Here is a 20,712-nt window from a genome sequence, read left to right as displayed (position 1 = left end):
AAAAAATTGAAAATAATTTAAGATAACGCACTTAATGACAACTATAGTCAAGGAGATACAAAAGACATACCTCCAGTTCGTTTTCCAGTTTCATGACTTTTGTCTTTAATTGATTCTCTGTTTAAAAAACAAACAAAACACAGATGCTTCAATTGGTTAAATTTCACGTAATTAGATTTTAAATGAATTTCAATAAAATACTACAGTTCTCTGTAAAAGATTCCATCCTTTTATAAGATAATGTCAAAGAAATTATCATATAGTAAATCCATGGAATAAGCATTCTAGAAATGTCCTGATGTAGACAGCAGAGGAAGACCTGAGTGGATGGCATCCTGTGTCACTATGTGCTACTGACACAGACAAAGCCGTCAGGAACTCCAAAGCCTCAGGCCTATGGCAAATGGTGAGACGATTCCTGGGTTAGGTCCAGGGAGATGGCAAAGCTTCCCTCCTATTCTGAGTGGCGCTGTTGAAAGCATGTACAGACAATATCCACCGTAGCTTTCATCCACAATGTTTATGGCTCCCCTACAGACACTACTCCATTCCTTGTTCAACTGCATACCAGAAGGCCTGCCTCCTCCCTTATTACATCCAATCACTCAACTTCATCTTCAGCTATGCAACGACTCCGCCCCTCTGTTCACGGGTATATCATAAAGACACTGTGGTGCTGTGGTTCCTCTCCATCACAGAGTCCTGCCCACCTGAACCAAACTTTCCTGTGTGTCTATATTTTCTTCATCCCCTTACCACATCAGTCAGGTCAGTCCTTGGATCTGTGCAAGAATACAGCATCTTTCAATATGAGTTGAATATATATTTTGAAGAATATGATAAATTTTGTACTGACTGATAAGTAATAGAATCACAGTATTTTTTCCCCCAAGACATTTACCAAATTTTGCTTGTTCTTCTCCAGCCTTTTCAACTTCCTCCAAGGCTAGCTCTACTTCTTGAGCTTTCATCTATGTTAAAATGAGAGGGGGGAAATCTGTATTGTTTAAACTGCAATACAATAAAAACACAAATTGCGTTTCATTTGCTATCTCAGTCTTTAGTTGACATACAGAAACAAGTCGGTAAATTCTAGAATGACAAGACTTTGAATCATCTCTGATTTTTCCTTTAAACTTCATAGCCACTATTTTAAAGGCTTTTCATTATCTTTTTTTCTATTCTAATTGTATATTTTTTTACATAATTTTAATAACTGCTTCTTACAATTAGGGCTGATCCTCTCCAATCTGTACTACACAACACATCTCATTTTGCCTTCAGAAGCACATTTCTGTATCTACAATTATGATTCAAAAAAAACCTTTATTCCATTCTAAGTTGCTGATAATAAAAATATACCCTCAAGGGGGCTGGAGAGATGGTTTAGAGTTTAAGAGCACTGCCTGCTCTTCCAAAGGTCCTGAGTTCAATTCCCAGAAACCTCATGGTGGCTCACAAATCATCTATAAAGAGATCTGGTGCCCTCTTCTGGTGTGCAGGCATACATGCAGGCAGAACATTATATACTTAATAAATAAATATTTATAAATACAAAACAAAACAAAACACCCTCAAACCCTTGGACATTATATCCCGAACTCAAAGACTGTTTGTCTAAAGCCTACAACAAATTTTCTGTGTATATTTACCTTAATAAAATGGTAATTCCTCTTACCATTTAACTATTAGCTTCTAAGAAAACATTTTCCATTTTTATTTGAACCTCTGATTGCATTTCTTCGTTATTCTTAAAAAATAAATTTTTCCTGTATACTTTTTTTAGGATTTTTAGAATAAGAACCAGATTTACTATACATAGTACAACCAACACTCTCTAAACCCCACACTTAAAGAACCCATTTTTGATGGGTGACATAGGCATTCCAAATACTTCAATAAAGATTAGTTTATATAGGAATAAATTCTTACATCTCCTTTACTGTTAGCTAAATATCTCCTGCATACAAACCTTCATTAGTGACTGAGTAATTCTGAAAAGATGTATCACATTTTCTTGACCTTCATCTTTTAGTTCACTTACTTCCACCTAATAAGGAAACAAACAATATATATATATATATATATATATATATATATATATATATATATACTATTTCATACCATGTACATACAAATAAAAGCACTCATCCAGTTGTAGCATTCAATTATTTCAATAAGCAATTTCAATTAACCACATTGTAAGTATCTGTGTACAAAATTAAGCACCTTGGATAAGGAAATCAGTAAATTATCTGCCAACTCTTCTTGCCGTGGCAGGTCATCTGGATCAACTTTGAATAATTCTTTCCAGTTTATATTAGGAGGCATCTTGAGGTCTTTCACTATCTTCCAGCTCCTACAACAAAGCAGATGGATTTTTTTGCATTTTCAAGGGGGAAAAAAAAATGGCATTGCAGTGTTTACATTATTAGTCTCTATGGGCGGACAAAGAGTTAACGGCCCCAGAACAGGAAAACAGATGCAGAGGCTGTAAATAACCTTGATGAGAATCAGTTCACCTGGCGCCGACTGTGCGATAAACGAACAAGCTAAATAATGATTTCTTTGCTAAAATGAAGTCGGAGCTAGGACCCGAGTCTCCCCTCTTCCAAGTCTCCAACCATCAATGACGTTACCAACTCCCGGGATGTTTGGAAATTTGAGAACGGCCTCGGACTCCTTAGAGAAGGGACGAGAAGATTTTTTTTTAAAAAAGTGTACAAACAAAGACTGGACCCTACGAAGTGAGCGGGGTATGAGGCCGAGGCCCTGCGGACGGGGGGGGCTGGGAGGGCCGGGTAGGCAGGCTGCTGCGGGCGCCCCTTGGGATTACGAGCCTCTTAAGCTGCTCCGGCTCACAACGGTCAACCCACCTAAACCAAGGCTTGCTGCTGGCGGCGAGTCACTCATCTACAGCGACCACCTCCGGGTTCCGCCACCGCCCGGACCTCTCTCCCCCGCGCGGAGCTGTCCTCGCGCACTCAGGCTCCCGCCAACTCTTCCCGAACCAGCCGAAAGCGGCCCTCGCTGCTAGGCGACACGACTCTCTCCGCCCAGCCAGCCCAGACCGGAACTAGGCCCCCGGATATTAGGGGACGACTACATTTCACGACCGTGGAACATGCTTTACGGCTATGATTTCCCCTCCGGGGCCTTGTTATTATGGAGGAGGGCGGAGAGGAAAAAGGGACTCCACCTCCCAGAGTGCAGTTCGGCTTCGCGGCTGTGCATAGTGGGACTAGAAGTCTCGGAGAGAGAGTGTGCAGCGGGGTCCCGGCGTGCAATGCGCGAGGCTGCGGGCGGCCCCGGGAGAAGCTAAGGAAGGAGCAAGAGGCGGGAGGAGCGGCCGCCCCGGAGCGCAAGCGTTGAGGACCATGACAGTGTTTTCTGCAGTGTCCCTCTCCTGTCCACTGTTCCAGAGGCTTCCCTAACCATCCCCTAGCGGGTCCGCCCTCAGGTGAGGTCGCGGGGTCAAGTCAGCGGCCGGGAGGAGCTCCGGGAGCACGTACGATTTAAGATTCTCTAGCTTGGGGCTGAAGGGCCGGCGGATCTTGCAGAGGCGAGGAGGACTCCTCCTCCTGCTCAGGTGTGTGCTGGAGGCTCCCAGGCAGTGACTTCCGTAAGAAGGGAGTAAATAAAAGTTTCCAGCTTCCTTGGTATCTGGTGAAGTGGAGCGTCCCCCCCCCCCCATCCCCCGAGCCCTCCGAGATCTTGATCAGGGGTGAGGGGAGCACCAAGATGGGGGGTCGGAGGCATGGCAGCCTCTCGGCTCGCCCGCCCCTTGCAGCAGCTTGCGGACTGTAGTGCTTATTTAGGTTGAAAAGTGTGGGGTGAAGGCCGAAGAAAAGGGAGGCTCGCGCGCGTCTAGACCTGCAGGAGGGAGAGCGGATGGCCCTGCCAGGCGCAGGCATTTGCTGTCATTTGCTGGGTACCAGGGCGGACTCATAGGCGAAAGCGCCTTCTTGGCTGTTTACCGTTTGATTTGGGCAACTTTTGCCCATCCCGTAGTTATTCTACACCAGCATGTAACTTAGGAAGCTGTAGGCTTCCATTGAAACAGTGCGTCTGGGGGGGTGGTGGGTGGGGTGGGGGGTGGTGGGGGTGTGTTTAAAAAAAAAAACTATAGACAGTTAAATTTTCCTTTTGAAAAGATTTCTGTACTTAGTCGTGTGGTTGAGAAAAACAAGAAATAGCTAAAGAAAAAAAATGATATTTGAAACAGATTTTAAAAGAGATCGAATTTGTAAGACCTATTTCTTCCTGTGCTTGCTTCTTTCCAAACACTGCTGAATTTCTGAATTATTCTTGATAGAGGTACAACAAAATGAGTGTTTACATTGTCCTCATTCTTCAGCTAAGAGATTGGAGCTTGGAGAGGCTGAATACTGTTTCCTCATTTTATGTGATGAACACATTCAGCCATTCTAGAAATCAGTACTGAACAGCTTAATCAGTACTGAATAGGCACTTCAGTCTTACTGTTTTAAAGTTTGATGTTAAATTGTAATTGTATTTTGCATATTTTAATTTTCTAATTTCATTTATTCAAGAATATGAATTGTTGTGTTCACTTTGTCAAAATCATTACGAGATGAAACAATTTATTGAGCGCACGTCATAATATGTTCACTGGTCTAAAATATTAAGCATTTGAGGGCAGTGGTGGCACATACCTTTAATCCCAGATCTTGAGAGGAAGAGGCAAGTTTACCATTGTGGGTTGGAGGCCAGCCTAGTCTACAGAGTAAGTTTCAGAACAGCGAGAGGTACACAAAGAGAAACCCTGTCTCGAGCACGCACCCCCAAAATGTTTTTAATCTCAGCCCCTTGAGTTTTTCTCTTGACTTTTTATTACAGGCTTTACTTCTATTCCTCGTTTACTAGCTTTGTGTCCTTTGCATTGGTCTTTGTACCTGTTTCCCTCCTTGTTCGTACTTGTAGTGTAGAGTGTTCATATCCTGCTGATAAGTTTTATTCTTTTCAGAGTGAGAATAAGTTCAGAGAAGATAACTGACGAGGCTATGAGTGTAGATTTCAGTGACAAACATAACTAAAGTATAATATTTCTTAAATTCCATAATCTCAACAGTATTTTTGAGCTAATACCCTGTGATTGGCCTAAGAGCACAGCAGAAAACAAATTATTTTGTGACCCAGGTCTTTATATATGTACTTTAACTACGAGTCTAGGACATTTAACTAAAGTTCTGTTTCTGCAACTTGCTGTATAATTTTTAAAAGGCTGAGATAATTTTTTATTAGAGTTTCTTCATTTGTCAAATCCTCCCAAGAGCTAGCTTTATGTGACAGTTTCGTAAATAGCCTTGTTGCAGGAGCACTTGCCTGGACCTGTGTTTTACTCAGCTTGGGCTTGTATGAACAGTTTTTATCTAACCAAAATCACTTTGTGAGAAAGCCCTGCCTTTTGCAATTGTTACCTCAGCGCTCTGTACGAAAGAATTTAAGTTCATTACCCATCTTTTGCTGACTTCTCAAGAAGCTTACTGCTCTAGTTTCTAAAATAATCCATGGCCATAATTAATTGATTAGCTAATGTATAGTGACGGTGCTTTTCAAGATTTTTTTTTTTCCTCAGCAGGAACGCCACGTTCAGGTAGAGGAACGCATGTACAAGCAGAGACTTGCTCCTCCTTAGCATGAGGAGGCTAGGAGGATAAGTATTAATCAGTGTAAACACAGACTTTTTACATACAAGTTCTATAAATTTCAAGAGAGTAATAAATAGAGAAGGCTGTAGAGAGGGTCTGAGTGGCTTTATTGATTTCCCCGGAAACAGAACTGGCAGGACTTTCCTTGGCTAATATCCCCAGAGTCATAGCTTTGTCCTATAACTTCATCTTTCCACATTACCCCAAGAAGCTCTTAATATAATTTTGTTGAAGGAATTGAAGTTATATCTATAATACAGCTTATGAGTGACCTTTGATTACAGTTGGATTGTGTGTGTGTGTGTGTGTGTGTGTGTGTGTGTATGCTCAGATCTCTTTTTCATAAGCAAACAAGTTGGGCATCCCATTTGCTTATTTGCATGCCAGCGTATGTGTGTTAATGCCCTCAGTGAATGTTGTCTAGGAAGGAGTCCTGGGTAGGGACCCTTTCACCAGCTCTGCCCTGCAGGAGACCTTGAGCAAAGTCACACCTGCACTCGGGACCTGGATTAGGACTAATTCTCTCTTTCATGGCACACACCGTTGGGAAGTCTCGAAACACTCTCCTGCTAGCCCCTGGGTAACTACACTGCTTTTTTTTTTACAGGTCTCACTTGATGACATTTATTTTTTTCTTTTAAGTAAAGGGAAAGACAGACATAATTGTGCTTGACTATAATCCCAGACAAGAAGCTGAAGCAGAAGGCCTGAGTTAAATAAACTCGCCTACATAATAAGGTCTTTTAACACACGCACACACACACAAAGCATATTATACGGTAACCAAGCACTCTGCTACTGAGCTACGTTCCCTGCTCCCATGAGGGGTTTTGTTCTTCAGAGAACCCACAAACACCCGTGATAGCTGAATCTGTCAAGTAAGCAGCTTTGTGTTCTTGTCTCTTTATTTCTCCTTATCATTAGCGTTAACAAAACAAGTGTGTGTGTGTGCGCATGCACATGGTTCAGCAGCTATTTGAAGTATTGTATCTACATGAAGGAGGGCAGATCATATCCCACACATGTGCAGTGAGCCTGAGCCTAGGGAGGAGGGCAGTTCAAAGTCAGGTTCAGAGTTTTGATGGTTACATTAGAACTGAACATTATAATTACTGAGTTGAACTTATGTAGCTTAAAAAGTACTTTAATTTTTAAAGTCGCCTGACTATTTAGATGCCATGATTCTATTTAACTTTATTAAACTAACACTTCATACTCTATAGTCACTAATATGTAGAAACTAAAAATCTTACTTTGCTTATGATAAAAGGTCATTTAAAAAACAAAAAACAAAAACAAAAGCTCAAGCTAGGCTTGGTGGTGCACACTCCTTTAATCCCAGCACTCTGGTGGCAGAGGCAGGAAGATCTTTGTGATTTCAAGGCTAGTTTGGTCTACAAAGCAAGTCCAGGACAGTCAGGACTACACAGAGAAATCCTGTCTCAAAAAAATAAATAAAAATAACTCAAAAAGACTAAACTCTTTAATCAGAAACATTTAAAACTTAGGGATAGTCTTTCTTTAAGCCTTCCCTGCTCTTAGTAGTTCTTTCTCACTTTTTCTGAATAAATCTATATTTGCTCTCTTTAAAAGGAAAAGGAAAAGTACATGAATATGGGAACCAGATTTATAGGGAGGAAGAAGAACTAAGGTCTGGAAGGGAGATTGAGTGCACATCAGAGTAATTAAAATATTATATAAATGAAATTGGAGGACAACAAAATTAATAAAAACACCCATAAAAAGAAAAACCTTGGTTAAATAGTTTTAATTTAAAACTGCTTTTTCAATTTGAATGTCTTCATCTATAATAATTACTTAAATGAGACGCCTAATTTAAGCCAAACATTGGCAGGATAATTATGTGTCATTTAATGATGGGGATGTGTTCCTAAAGTGTATAATTAAACCAGTGTCACTGTGTGATTGTTCTGGAGTATATTGACACAAACTATAATAGCTAACTCACCAGGTTATTTAATCCCAAAGCCCCACTATTCAGAATGTATTCTGTCAATTGCAGTGACATGTATTGTATGACAACCTCTCACTTTCATAAAGCTAATAAATTAAACTCAAAACTAGCATCTCTCAGCTTTTATAATTCATATGTAAATTCTCAGCTTTTATAACCCGTATATAAATTAGTTACTATTTTGTATTGCACATTATCACAGAACTTTTAAATTATAATTATGGAACTAGTATGTCAATTTACAATATGTCAAATTAATTAATCTTCTATTAAATGTATGCATTATTAAAACAGTTAATGAAAGAGCACATTTTCACCACATTTTCAAGTAAATGGTCTTAGCCAATCTACATCTAAGGCTTTTTATAATGAGAGGCTTTTGACCTTTTGTAACACTTTTTTTTTTTAAAAATTCATTATGAATTTTTAAAAATCTACCTGATTACAAGTTATTTGTCTGTATGTGTGTGCGTGCATGTGTGCATGCATGTGTACGTGCTTGTGTGCGTGCTTGTGTGCATGCATGTGCAGAATTTACATAGCACTGGTTCTTCATTGCTCTCTGTTTAAATGCATTGGGTATTATAGCTTCTTGACATTATTCAGAAACTTTCCGACATGGGATGGCTATCATTCTTCGTAATTCCTTTGTCACTGCTTTACACGTTTTGTAACTTTGATATGAAATGTCCCCCAAAGCTTTGTGTGCTGAATATCTCATCCCAACTACAGTATTCAGAGGAACAGCTTTTCGGAAGTAGGCGGATCATGCGTCCTATAACATAAGCCACTGTTCATAACGGCCTGGAAGCATTAATGTACAGTCTTTATTCTAAGTATTATTTAACACTAAAATTGTAATTATTTGTAGGAAGATATTGGTTATTTCATTTTTACCTTGCATGTTTTTCCAGTTTGGCTTATCAATGCTTGAGGGAAAAATGGCTGATATTAATTTGAAAGAAGTGACGCTAATAGTCGGTGTAGTTGCTGCCTGCTACTGGAACAGCCTGTTCTGTGGGTTCGTTTTTGATGATGTTTCAGCAATACTGGACAATAAGGACCTGCATCCATCCACTCCTATAAAAACTTTGTTTCAGAATGACTTCTGGGGAACTCCTATGTCTGAGGTAAATAATTACTATTTTATTCAACACATAATTTTTAATAACCATAAACAAATATAAGTATAATTCACTTACCTTTAAACAACAAATACAGTTTAATACTCATCAATTAAGTCAGTATACTTAGAGAGATATTAAATTGCTAACTAACCAGTATTCCAATAGTAGCCAACACAGCCTCAAAAGGATTCTTGGAGATTCACTATAAACAGGATTCAGTACAAATAGTGAGAGCTTTAAGAAAATCTAATTTCAGGCCGGTCGTGGTGGCGCACGCCTCTAATCCCAGCACTCAGGAGGCAGAGGCAGGCGGATCGCTGTGAGATGGAGGCCAGCCTGGTCTACAAAGCTAGTCTAGGACAGCTAAGGCTACACAGAGAAACCCTGTATCAAAAAACCAAAAAGAAAAAGAAAAAACAGAATCAATTTCCAGATTTTTTTTCAAATATTTAAAAAATAATTACTTTCCCCTTAAAAGTTAATGCAGCTATGGTTGTGTCTGTGTCCTATAACTCCCTTATCTTAAAAGCAGGATTTGTCTCATTGGCAATGTACCTTGATTGAATTTTCTAAAAGTAGTATTAATATATAAGGATAATATGTATATGTAGGGACGGCAACCAGTGTTACACAGGTCTCTTTCTGCTGTTTTTCTTTTCTGTGAGTCAGGTAACCGAATTGACTGATAAATTTAATCATTGAAGCATGGTAAGTCAAATATAAGTAGATCAGATTTTAAAGGTAATTATATATTGCCTATTTCTGCTGTAAGAAATGTTTACATAAAATCATTTTGAAAGTCAGTGCTAACTTATTTAGGATCAAAGCCTTTCAGCTTGGGACCCTATAGACTAGATTTTATATTAGATCTGTCATTCTTTAGCTGTGTGAAATAAACTACAATTTTTAGATGGTAAATCATTTCCCTGTCATATAAAAATGAATGATACCTTTGGGTAAACTGTTTTGAAACTTAGTTTGTAGGATTCTGCACGGTCTGTTTCTTTATGTATCGTCTATGACATGGCCCCATTCCCCCAAAGGAGATGCTTTAAATGTGGACAAGCATAGTTTTTAGTGTGTGTAATTCTCTGATCATTATCTTAATAATCAAAGCAATGACTACTTTCTGTAACCGGAAGCTCCAAGGTATTTTAATAACCAGTGGTTGTTTTTCCTTTTAGGAGAGAAGCCACAAGTCATACAGGCCCTTAACAGTATTGACATTTCGCTTAAATTATCTACTTAGTGAGCTCAAACCAATGTCTTATCATCTCCTGAATACAATTTTTCATGCTATTGTTAGTGTGATATTTCTTAAAGTCTGCAAACTTTTTCTGGACCAGAGGAGCAGTGTGATTGCTGCTCTGCTTTTTGCAGTGCACCCAATCCATACAGAAGCAGTAAGTAAAACTCTATGATTTTTTTAAAAAATCTTAAGCATTTAAGTATTTCTAATTTAGTGTAGTCTTACTCTTTCCCATGCACAAAATCCATCTTACCGTTATATAAAATTTTAAAGTTTTGAAATATACTGTTCATTCAAGAATGTAGGCGTAGGTAAAGTGATCTCCTCACAAGCGTGCACACTTGAGTTTGTATTCCCAACACTTATGAAAAAGCCAAGTGTAGTGGCAAACACTCATAATCCCACAGTAAGAAAGGAGAGTCAGGAGCAGCCCTGACTTGGACTAGCCCTCCGTTGGGTTTGTTGAAAAACCTTTCTCCAAAAAGCAAGGTAAAGGAATTTGAAAAGAGTTCATTGTTTAATAGCAGTTGTTGCATTTGCAGAAAACCCAGGTTTGGTTCTTAGCAACCATATGGCAGCATAAACCTTCAGTAATTCCAGTGCCAGAAGACATAGCACTTTCCTTTGCCCTCTTCAGGCACTAGGCGTACATAGTGCACTTAAAACATGTGAGCACTTATGCATATAAAATAAAAATAAATCTTTTAAAAAAGAAATAAACTACAGAGCAATGGAAGAAGGCATCCAGCATTGGCCTTTGACCGTACACATGTGCTAAGAAGTATACACACAGAGGGAAAATGTATCAAGATATAGATTACATGTATTCACACACACACACGTGCACGCATGCGGTGTATGTACATGTAAGCATTTCTTTCTAAGCATAGCAGAATGATTATATCTCTCTTGCTATTCTGGAATTGTGTGAACCCAGCCAAGTTTTTCTATTCATGTACAAAAGAGACAAATTGATTTAGGTTGTACATTCTGGCTTTGTGAGTTTTGTGTTCTTTTAATTAAAAGAAATTTTAAATTTCTTATCTTCATTAGTTTGTAGATCAACAAATGTATAACTTCATATTTTAAAACACTCATGTTAAAAAATTAGTGCAAGAATACATAGAGCTTTAAAGAATATAGGTAGATATTGTGTTGTTATTTACATAATATGTTATAATCATAGGAAAGTTGGTAAAGAATACACAGAAACTAGTATATTTTGCAAAGATCACTGCTAGGTTTTCATTTATGAGCGATACCTAAGATCACCACATAAGGGCACTCAGGTGTTAATAAAACAAACAAACAAAAAAAAATCTGCCCTTGAAAAATTTAGGTTTTAAGGTTTAAGCTGTTATTATTACACTTCCTAAATTTTGAGGAGACTGCGTTAATATGAATGGCCTGTTTTTCTTTTTCTAGGTAACAGGCGTTGTAGGAAGAGCTGAACTCTTGTCATCTGTCTTTTTTCTAGCTGCATTTTTGTCATATACTAAATCAAAAGGACCAGATAATTCCATAGGTAAATATCTACCTAACTTTCTTTTACTGTAGTTATGAAACTTGATCAAATAAGTCTGTTGTTTTAAGTGCATCTTAACTAAGGTAACATTTGGGGATTGCTTTTATTGTTGTGTTTTAGCAACTGACATGTAACATTGTTAGTATTTTTTAAAAAAGTACATAATTTGAACATAGATTTTATTATGCAAAAAGAAATAAAAAAAATAATGATAGTTTCAGGAATATTTAAAGTATACTTTGACACATCATAAGATTTTGTATGAATTTATTTTCTCTATTCTTAAATTGTAGTGTGGACCCCGATTGCATTGACAGTGCTTTTAGTGGCTGTCGCAACCTTGTGTAAAGAACAAGGAATAACAGTTGTCGGAATTTGTTGTATATATGAAGTATTTGTGGCCCAAGGGGTAAGGAAAAATGCAAATTTTCATTTTCTCTTTTGCCCTAGCTAAATCAGATTTTAATAACTGTATACTCTATATATGTCATTACATACAGAACACTTTGCTTATTATAATGAAAGGAACAAATATATTTTGTTCTGTTACCTACCAACGAAATAGTTAGATTGGTTATGTCACCTTCATTTTTAAGCACTAGAACCTTTGACAATTTGTGGAAGTTCCAGTGATTCTGTTCCAATCCAGCTCAGTATTTGCCAAAGTTATCAAGATTAGTCTCATTCTTTATCAATTCTATAACCTGTGCTACTTCATTTTACAGATTTTCTTTGTTTCTAATTATATGTTTAGAACTACTGAAAGTGTGCTTTGGTATTTGTTACTGAAACAGTTTTCTCTCTCGTAGTATACTTTGCCATTATTATGTACAGTTGCTGGCCAGTTCCTCCGTGGAAAAGGAAGTATTCCCTTCTCTATGCTGCAGACATTGATAAAGCTCATTGTCTTGATGTTCAGTACATTGTTGCTTGTTGTGATTAGAGTCCAGGTGATTCAGTCCCAACTCCCAGTGTTTACGAGGTATGCAAATCCTCCTCTTAGCTCTTTTACATTCTGTGGTTTTTGACTTAAGATTCTCGGTCATAATAAGTGTTCCAGTAGGTCTTTAGTTTATGCTTAAATTTTCAACAGCTTTACTGAGATGTCAGTACATTTTAAAAGCTACATATACTACTCATAAATAAACATATGGATTACTTCTGCATATATGTTTATAGTTGTGCATGAAACCTCCACAGCAAAGATCAGCCTAGTGCAGTGTTCATATTCCGAGTGATTTGTGTCTGCTTAATTGGCTGAGAGAGAAATGTTCAAGCCTCTGGCTAGACTTGTAAATCTGTCTGTTTCTCTTTGCAGTTCGTGTGGTATTGCAAGCTCCATTATTAAACATTTAAGATTGTTGTGACATTGTGATGAATTAATCTCTTTATTGCTATGAAATAGGCTTTTTAAAACCCCTATCAATTGTCTGTTCAGAAGTTAACTGTTTGCTATTAATGTAGCACATTAATCTCCATTGTATTTTCTCTTTGTCTTATCTATTCTATGTTTATATTCCAAAGAGCTAATCTAATCTCTGTGCAAGTTGCATAGGCTTTTTTGGGTATATATGTTTGCTTGGAATGTTTATCTTTGAAATAATTTAAAATAATTTTTTTGTATTAAGTTATGGTATTTTTAGTGTTGATTTCTCTTCTAGCAGTTCTCCATAACTACCATTTCTCTTACCTAGACATTTTATTAGGTTAGGTAGTTTTGTTTAGATTTTTGTTTTGTTTTGTTTTTTTGTTTTTTAGTTTTTTTGTTTGTTTGTTTTGTTTTGGTTTGGTTTTGGTTTTTCGAGACAGGGTTTTTCTGTGTAGTCTTGGCTGTCCTAGACTCGCTTTGTAGACCAGGCTGGCCTCGAACTCACAGCAATCTGCCTGCCTCTGCCTCCCGAGTGCTGGGATTAAAGGTGTGCGCCACCACGCCCGGCCCCTTTGTTTAGATTTTTAATTAGACAACAAGATTCTGAGGTACCTATAATATATTTTTATTAAAAACCAAAAATTTAGTTTTACTATGTGTATGTGTGTGTCGTATGTGCACCATACGGCCTGTTTGATGTTAGATGCCCCGGACTTGGAGTTGCGGGCAGTGGAAAGCTGCCCAACGTGGGCGCTGAGAATCAAACTTAGATCTCTACAGGAGCAACAGGTGCTTATAACTGCTGATCCCCTGTATATTTATTCTTTTGTTTAACAGTATTGCACATGAAGTAACTTTGTGTTTTGTTTATATATTTATATATTTGCATTTGAGTGTGGGATTTGGGGCTGCTGAGGTTGCTCAGTGGGTAAAGGCAGTTGCTACCAAAACTGAACCAGAGGTCAATTCTCAGGAAGCCACATGACAGAAAGAAGGAACCGAGTCCCACAGCTGTCCTCTAACCTCCCCGTGTGTGTTAGTGTCATGCACATGCCCTCACTCATGGTGATTCTCCTTCTCCCTCTCCTTTCCCCCTCTCTTTCTCTCTGCCTCCATAATTAAAAAAAAAAAAATTAAAGTCAAGAACATTTAAACTTGGAGCTGTAGTTTGCTATTTATGTAATGCATACACACATAATTGCCATACTTGAAAACTTAGGCAGCAGGGTTCTGAGTTCAAGGTTAGCATGAGTTATATAAGAAATAATCTTGTCTCAAGAAAAAATGGTTGATGTAAATTACTAGTAGAGTGCTAGCGCCTTATTCAGTGTTATGGTTTCAGTCCTCAACACTGGGAGAAAACAGAAGTTCTGTTTAAATGTCTTTGTTGTTGTTGTTGTGTTCATGCAGGTTTGATAATCCAGCTGCTGTAAGCCCAACCCCTACCCGACAGCTAACTTTTAACTACCTCCTTCCTGTGAATGCTTGGCTGCTACTGAACCCCTCAGAGCTCTGCTGTGATTGGACCATGGGAACAATACCACTGATAGAGTCATTTCTAGATGTCCGGAATCTTGCCACATTTGCTTTCTTTTGTTTCCTGGGGGCTTTGGGAATATTCAGTCTCCGATACCCTGGCGATTCCTCAAAGACTGTCCTAATGGTGAGAACTCTTAGTCTTTCAAATAATGTTGTATTGGGTTGGTTACATGTAACATCTTTAAATTATCCAGTGTATGCTTCTAGAAGTATATTGATTTGTTGATCATTTCTAATACATGAACCCATTATTCTTTTATTACTTAATATAATTAATTTGTAGTTTATATTTTAGCATACACATTGAGCTATGAAAAGCAGATGTGAATATTTTAATTTGATAGAAATGAATATCACAGTGCATCCCTTTGTAATTCATTTTCTTTCCTTACATTTCTTACTCTTTTCTTACTACATTACACACATTTGAAAAAATCGAGTGTACTTGTTTCCCTGGCATTGTGAATGGTGCCGTGCAATATGCAGCCGAAACGACTGTAGGTCTTAAGTTCTATTAACAAATTTTAACTACTCCCTGAGTTGGACTATGTCTGGAGACCTCTGATTATTTCAAATCTCTTTGTGTGTGGTTCTTTTTTGTTTTCTTTTGTTTTTAATATTCTCCTTCAGCCTGACTTTGTAAGAATTCTTTTTCTTTGTTCTTTTTTAATTGCTTAAGGTAACATTTTCCTCAGCATTTAATATATGGTGGAAAGTATTTTAATGTTTCACAAGTGTATCATTTATGGTTAGCACCAATAGATTAACATCTGTTCCTTATAAAATTATGATTGCAACCTATTTACCTGGTAACATTTGAATCACTATGATGAGATGAATTATAAGGCCTCATTTCTTTTTCAACAAGTGGCTAAGATGTAGAAAAAAAAATTAGAAGAATGCAGAGTGTAGGAGAAAGATCAATTTACTTTTATGCTCAAACATGCGAGTTTGTATCTTTAAAACATCCTGCTAGAGTTTTTGAACAGCAGTTTGAAGTTCAGAGGAAATTCTTAGGCCACTCTTAAATTTTTCCTTAGTCTAGAAGTACTACTTGAAACCAAAGCATAGATAAAGTAAAGATGCCTGTGGAGGGTTTGGTAGGGGAAGCCTTTGCCAATTCTCGATAGGCTATACATGGAGGCTAACTCCTACCTTTGGATGTTGTGAAGTTTTTAGTGTTAATTCTCTTCTAGAAAATAGTTAATGTAACCGAGTAGTGTAAAAGAAGTTTACCACTCAGTTCCTAAGAACTCCCATGTGGAGAAGAAAAAGATCTGGGTAGGTGAATGATTTAAAAAAAAAAAAAGTAAATATTGTAGGATTTTAGGAAAGAGTGAGATCTCTTTGAAAGTGTTGGATTTGATGAAATATCAGTGAAGCAGTTTGTTTGGAACATAAGAAAATGAGAGCAAGTTCATATCAGAGAGATGATTGGTTGATATTTAAAAAGCATTTTCATTTGAGTTGTGAGACAAAGATAACCACTAATGGGTTGGCTTTGTGAAATCAGAATTATTTAGTTGGAACATTGTCTTTAAAACAAGTACTGGTAACCAACTTTTAAAAGTCATACCCCACAATTGCTTCATGAAGCATAAATGAAGAGGGAGATTTAAAATGCAGTGTACAAAACGGTATGTAAGGTTACCAAGGCGACATGTTTCATCTTAGGGATGGAGACTACATTTACGTAGAAAGTGGGTAACTGAGAGATTGGAGAGGAGCCACAGAAGGCCTAGCGGAGACTGGGTTTATATTCTTAGGTTGTTTGTTACATGGAGGAGGAGGAGCACTAACTTGAGTGTTGGTAAGGTTACTAAAGGCATCTGAGAGTTGGTCTTTTTCTTCTGTTTTGTATTTTAGTCTTACCCTCAGCTTTCCCTCCCTTAAAAGGAAAAATTGTTTCCTGGTGAAGCATGGGTGAAAAGTTTGATAAAAGCCGTCAATCTTCAAAGCAACCCAAGAGAATGGCCTTAACCTCATCAGGGAAACGTCGAACCCCTGAGCGCTCTTAGAGATTGATGTGAAGCTGGTGACCCTGAGTTTATGACTAAACTAACTTTGTCAGCCTTCATACTTTTTTAAACAGTCCAATGTTGCTTAAGTAAATTCACACACACACACACACACACACACACACACACACACACACACACACACAGAGATAAGTGGTAGAATATATTTACCTTTGAAGTTGTGCTAAAAGGACAGTTGAATAAGGAAAGATGGGAGAATCCAAGTTTGGCAAATAAAAAAAGATACATAGATGGGTAGATAGAGAGATTTTTTTAAAAACCCGCAATGAAGTAAACATGGATTTTTGTTAGTTATGTGATATTTCATATGTATAAAAAGGAAAAATTATGCCCATGGGTGTAATAGTATTTTACATATAAGTCATGCTAATTTTTTTTAAATGTTAAATTTTCTGAGGATGTTTGAAGAAGTAGGGCAAGAAAGTAGAACTCAAGGACAGATTCCATACTAGGTATCCGTCAAGATATTTAATACTTATCAATGATATAAGCAGTAATTAGACCCAGTTTTTGTTTATAAGGAAGTATTCTCAAAGTGATTGAATAGTTCAAATTACAAAAGAATTAAGTTTAAAATTTATCTAAAATATTTGGCTTTTGTCACTTATATACTTTTTTTTTTTAGATTTTTAAAAATTTTTTATATGTATGGGTAATGTTACATCCCTCCATTTCTGTGCACCACGTCTGTGTGCCTGGTGCTTGCAGGGGCCAGAACAGGGGACTGGATTCCCTGAGACTGGAGTTACGGTAGTGGTGAACGGCCATTAGGATACTGGGAACTCATCCCAGGTCCTCTTAACTGCAAAGTTGTCTCTCCAGCCTAGAACATCCCTCTTTAAAAGACTTTATTTTATCAGGAGAAGAAAATTGTAGGTTAAGCACAATTAATGAGATTGTCATACATTTATTATTACTTCATTAATGAGTATTTCTAAGTCGTTAATCATTAAAGACATAGAGTTGGTAGTCTTTAACTGAGTGGTCATTTTCCTTCCCTGTGTAATTTAGTCATTAACCTATGCTGTGTCTGAATGAGTACTAATAAATCCTTTAAATAAAATTCTTTTCTGACAGCCAAGTTATTATTTCTTAATGATTCTCAAATTTAGGGCTATCTGTATCTAAATAGCTTTACACCTAGTTGGTTGCTTATTAATCATGTAGCTCTAGGAAGTGAGAAGTAAAAAGTACCCTTAATGGTTCATGTTTTGATTTTTATTAAAAATACTGAAATTTCAGACACATACGTTGATATACATCTTCATCTCTGTTTTACTAATGAAATATAATAAGAAGAGATAGTCTTTTCTCCCAGCCCTTTAGAAAGTTTCACATTTCTGAAACTGAAGCATTAAGTTGCATATTCAACTAAGTCCTATTAAGCAAAGCAAAGGGGCTGGGGCTGTAACTCACTTAGTACATGCTTGCCTACCATGCATGAGGTCCTAGATGCAGGCAGGAAGATCAGAAGTTAAAAGCTATCCTTGACAACTCAATATGAAGGCTACCCTGTGCTACAAGAGATCCTAACAGGGAAACAAAATAGAGAAGCAAATATCCATAGCTAGAAGTCCTCAACTAAGGAACTTAAATCCTCCCGTGCTGTTTATATGCTTAGTCATGGGTGGCTTTATATCTAGAAACCACGTCATCCCATTTTCTGAAGAACAGGAAATCTAAAGACACTTATGTTTTTCTCAGTATGCAATGCTAACATCTTAGTGATTCTTTTAAAGAATAAAAAGCTACTGGTTTAAAGGGACAGTTTTATTTTTATATACATAGCATAAACCTCTCATTAAACAGGACCCATTAGAATTACAAGCTGGAACTGGAGAGATGGCTCAGCAGTTGAAAGCACTGGGTGCCCTTCTGGAGGTCCCAGGTTCAATTCCCAGCTCCCACATTGAGGTTCACAGAATTTTGTAACTCCATTTTCAGAGGATCTGCTGCCCTCTTCCATCCTCTGTGCGCACAATGTGTGTGCACACATGTGCATGCACACACCCACGTAGGCAAAACACCCATACATAAAGAAAAAAACATCATTTAAAAAATCTTTAAAAGCAGAATATTATATAAGATATTGCTGCTAAGTTTAGAGCCAGAAGTCTGGTGTCTTATCGGAGCCATATTTTACTTCATCCTTTCAGTTTCCAATACCATTTGGTTTCTTGTAGTAATGTTCTAGAAACCAGTGTTTTTGTTTGTTACCAACCTTTGTGATTTTTGTTTTGCTGAAAAACCCATGAGCATGTCCCTTACCACATGCACAAAAGTTAGCTGTGTAAGCTGTTTTATTTTTTTTTCTTCTTTTTATTTCATTCTTCCTATGTAACAAAGTTTATGTTCCTTGACCAACATCTTTCCAAACTTTTCTGCCTCATTCTGGTAAACAACATTCTGTTCTCAATTTCTTGTATCACTATTTTTTATAGTCCGCATACAAAAGAAAAGAAAGTATCAGATGTGTGGCATATGACATAAATGCCCTTCAGTTTGAGTTTCTTTCAATTTTTAAAGCTAAAAGGGATTTTCTTGTATATGCCCTACTTTATCTGTTCATCTTCCTGCCCATCACGCGGGGTTCATTTGTTGGCTATTCTGAATCATAGTGCGGTAAAGGAAGTACAGATATGTTACAGTGTGTGGTTTCCATATATATACATACATACATACATATATTAGATCGCTGGGTTACGATAGTTCGGTTTTAAATATTTCTATACCATTGCCCATAATAGTGCCACTAATCCAGTACTTCCATTAAGTATGCATTGGTTCACATTTATCCACGCTCTCCTCAGCACTTGCTTTCAGTTTTCTTTCTGACAGTAGCCATTCTGACTCGGAGGGAGTCCACTGAAGTTTAAGTATGTGTTTCTCTGATGACATAGGGCATTTTTCATACAGCTTTTGGTTACTGTATATCTTCTCTGCCCATTTTTTCATTAGAATTTTTTTCCTTACTAGTAAGTTGAATGCTATTATTTTTAAGTAATTTTCAATTTAGGTGAACCTCTGTCTGTAGTCAACTTTTGCTAAAAGTTGTATTCCTCACAGAAAGGTTAAGCATTACTAATTATGCTTTTCATATCTCCAATGCTGAAAAAGATATGGGATATAATTTCAAATAATGACTCATAAAGTATATTGTCAGTCTAACCAAGTAAATTCTAGAATAAAAAAAGAAAAAGTTTATCTTGCTTATGTACATCCTCATGTTTATTACTGCCTCTATATTGCTTTATGTTCATTACTCATTGTAGTATTATCTAAAGTATTCTACAAATGCATTTACTCAAAGTAAATTATAAAAGCTGAATATTTTAAATTTAATCAGCTGTTTTCTGTTTCATTCTAGGCACTTTGTTTAATGGCATTACCATTTATTCCTGCATCAAACCTTTTCTTTCCTGTTGGATTTGTTGTTGCTGAGCGAGTACTGTATGTTCCTAGCATGGGGTTCTGCATTTTAGTAGCCCATGGATGGCAAAAAATTTCAAACAAAAGGTGAATAAAATGCTGGTTTTTTTTTTAATGGCTATTAAATTTATAATTAAATACATTAAAATTTAAAGTATTAGTTTTTAATCTGTGTGTAGTTCAGTTTTATATGCCATACTTTTAGTCTTTTCATCTTTATAGGTATAATTCAAGTTAGAAAAACTTTTCACTGCCTACTCACTCTGTGTTCTCTCTACATAATTTATATTACAATCCAACACAACAAACTAAGTCAGACCTAAGTGAAAACAATATCACTGTTACTGAAACTAAAGCACAGATGACCATTTCCACTTTCTTATAGTGTCTAAGATATAGTTGTCCTATTACAGTGAGCCATATTGAGTTCTTAGTGTGTATAAGATGTGTTGAGCAGGCACTCATAATTACCTTATCACCATCTTCAGATGTGTTTGTTGTTTTAACAGTTAAGGAGAAGTACGCTTAGGAAGCCTCATAATCATTGCAGTTGTGTACATTTATTATATCACTTGTAATTGTCAAATCAAGCACATTTGTAATAGTCAAATAAGAATATAATACTAAATTTCAATTTACAGGTGATTTCTCTTTATACCACTCTTAACATCTCTTGCAAGTTGCTTCCTCCTATATCCAGCCAATACTTTTATTTAAAAATTATTTCCATGGTTTTTATAAACATCTCCCACCTAATTATCTCTTGTAAAATCTATCTCATAATCTTC

The 20,712-nt window shown here is 37.0% G+C and overlaps 2 protein-coding genes across 8 annotated transcripts in view; one reads left to right on the top strand and one right to left on the bottom strand.

The window, feature by feature from the left end:
* Positions 1–3,060, bottom strand: part of CEP290 (centrosomal protein 290) — an 80,310-nt gene extending 77,250 nt beyond the window's left edge. For 2 of the 6 annotated variants that reach the window (XM_084795654.1, XM_084795656.1), the window contains exons 1-5: positions 2,877–3,058; positions 2,230–2,359; positions 1,973–2,050; positions 902–971; positions 71–117 (exon numbers count right to left, since the gene is read on the bottom strand). In XM_084795654.1, coding sequence (XP_084651780.1) covers positions 71–117; positions 902–971; positions 1,973–2,050; positions 2,230–2,331 — 297 coding nt within the window. In that variant the 5' untranslated portion in view covers positions 2,332–2,359; positions 2,877–3,058. Of the gene's footprint in view, positions 1–70; positions 118–901; positions 972–1,972; positions 2,051–2,229; positions 2,360–2,522; positions 2,683–2,876 lie in introns of all 6 variants that reach the window. The other 4 variants (XM_084795655.1, XR_014781855.1, XM_084795657.1 and 1 more) reach the window with 4 other exon arrangements.
* A 189-nt stretch (positions 3,061–3,249) lies between these two features.
* The window catches only part of TMTC3 (transmembrane O-mannosyltransferase targeting cadherins 3), a 35,263-nt gene continuing 17,800 nt past the window's right edge, over positions 3,250–20,712 (top strand). The window contains exons 1-8 of one of the 2 annotated variants that reach the window (XM_084795659.1): positions 3,250–3,460; positions 8,562–8,777; positions 9,959–10,177; positions 11,449–11,548; positions 11,842–11,957; positions 12,358–12,530; positions 14,328–14,580; positions 19,863–20,011. In XM_084795659.1, coding sequence (XP_084651785.1) covers positions 8,574–8,777; positions 9,959–10,177; positions 11,449–11,548; positions 11,842–11,957; positions 12,358–12,530; positions 14,328–14,580; positions 19,863–20,011 — 1,214 coding nt within the window. In that variant the 5' untranslated portion in view covers positions 3,250–3,460; positions 8,562–8,573. Of the gene's footprint in view, positions 3,590–8,561; positions 8,778–9,958; positions 10,178–11,448; positions 11,549–11,841; positions 11,958–12,357; positions 12,531–14,327; positions 14,581–19,862; positions 20,012–20,712 lie in introns of both variants that reach the window. The other variant, XM_084795660.1, reaches the window with a different exon arrangement.

Source organism: Acomys minous, assembly GCF_964271855.1.
Source record: "Acomys minous genome assembly, chromosome: 9".
Classification (NCBI taxonomy): Eukaryota; Metazoa; Chordata; class Mammalia; order Rodentia; family Muridae; genus Acomys; species Acomys minous.
The sequence above is the reverse complement of the archived record's forward strand: the minus strand, read 5'-3'. Positions and strand labels throughout refer to the sequence as shown.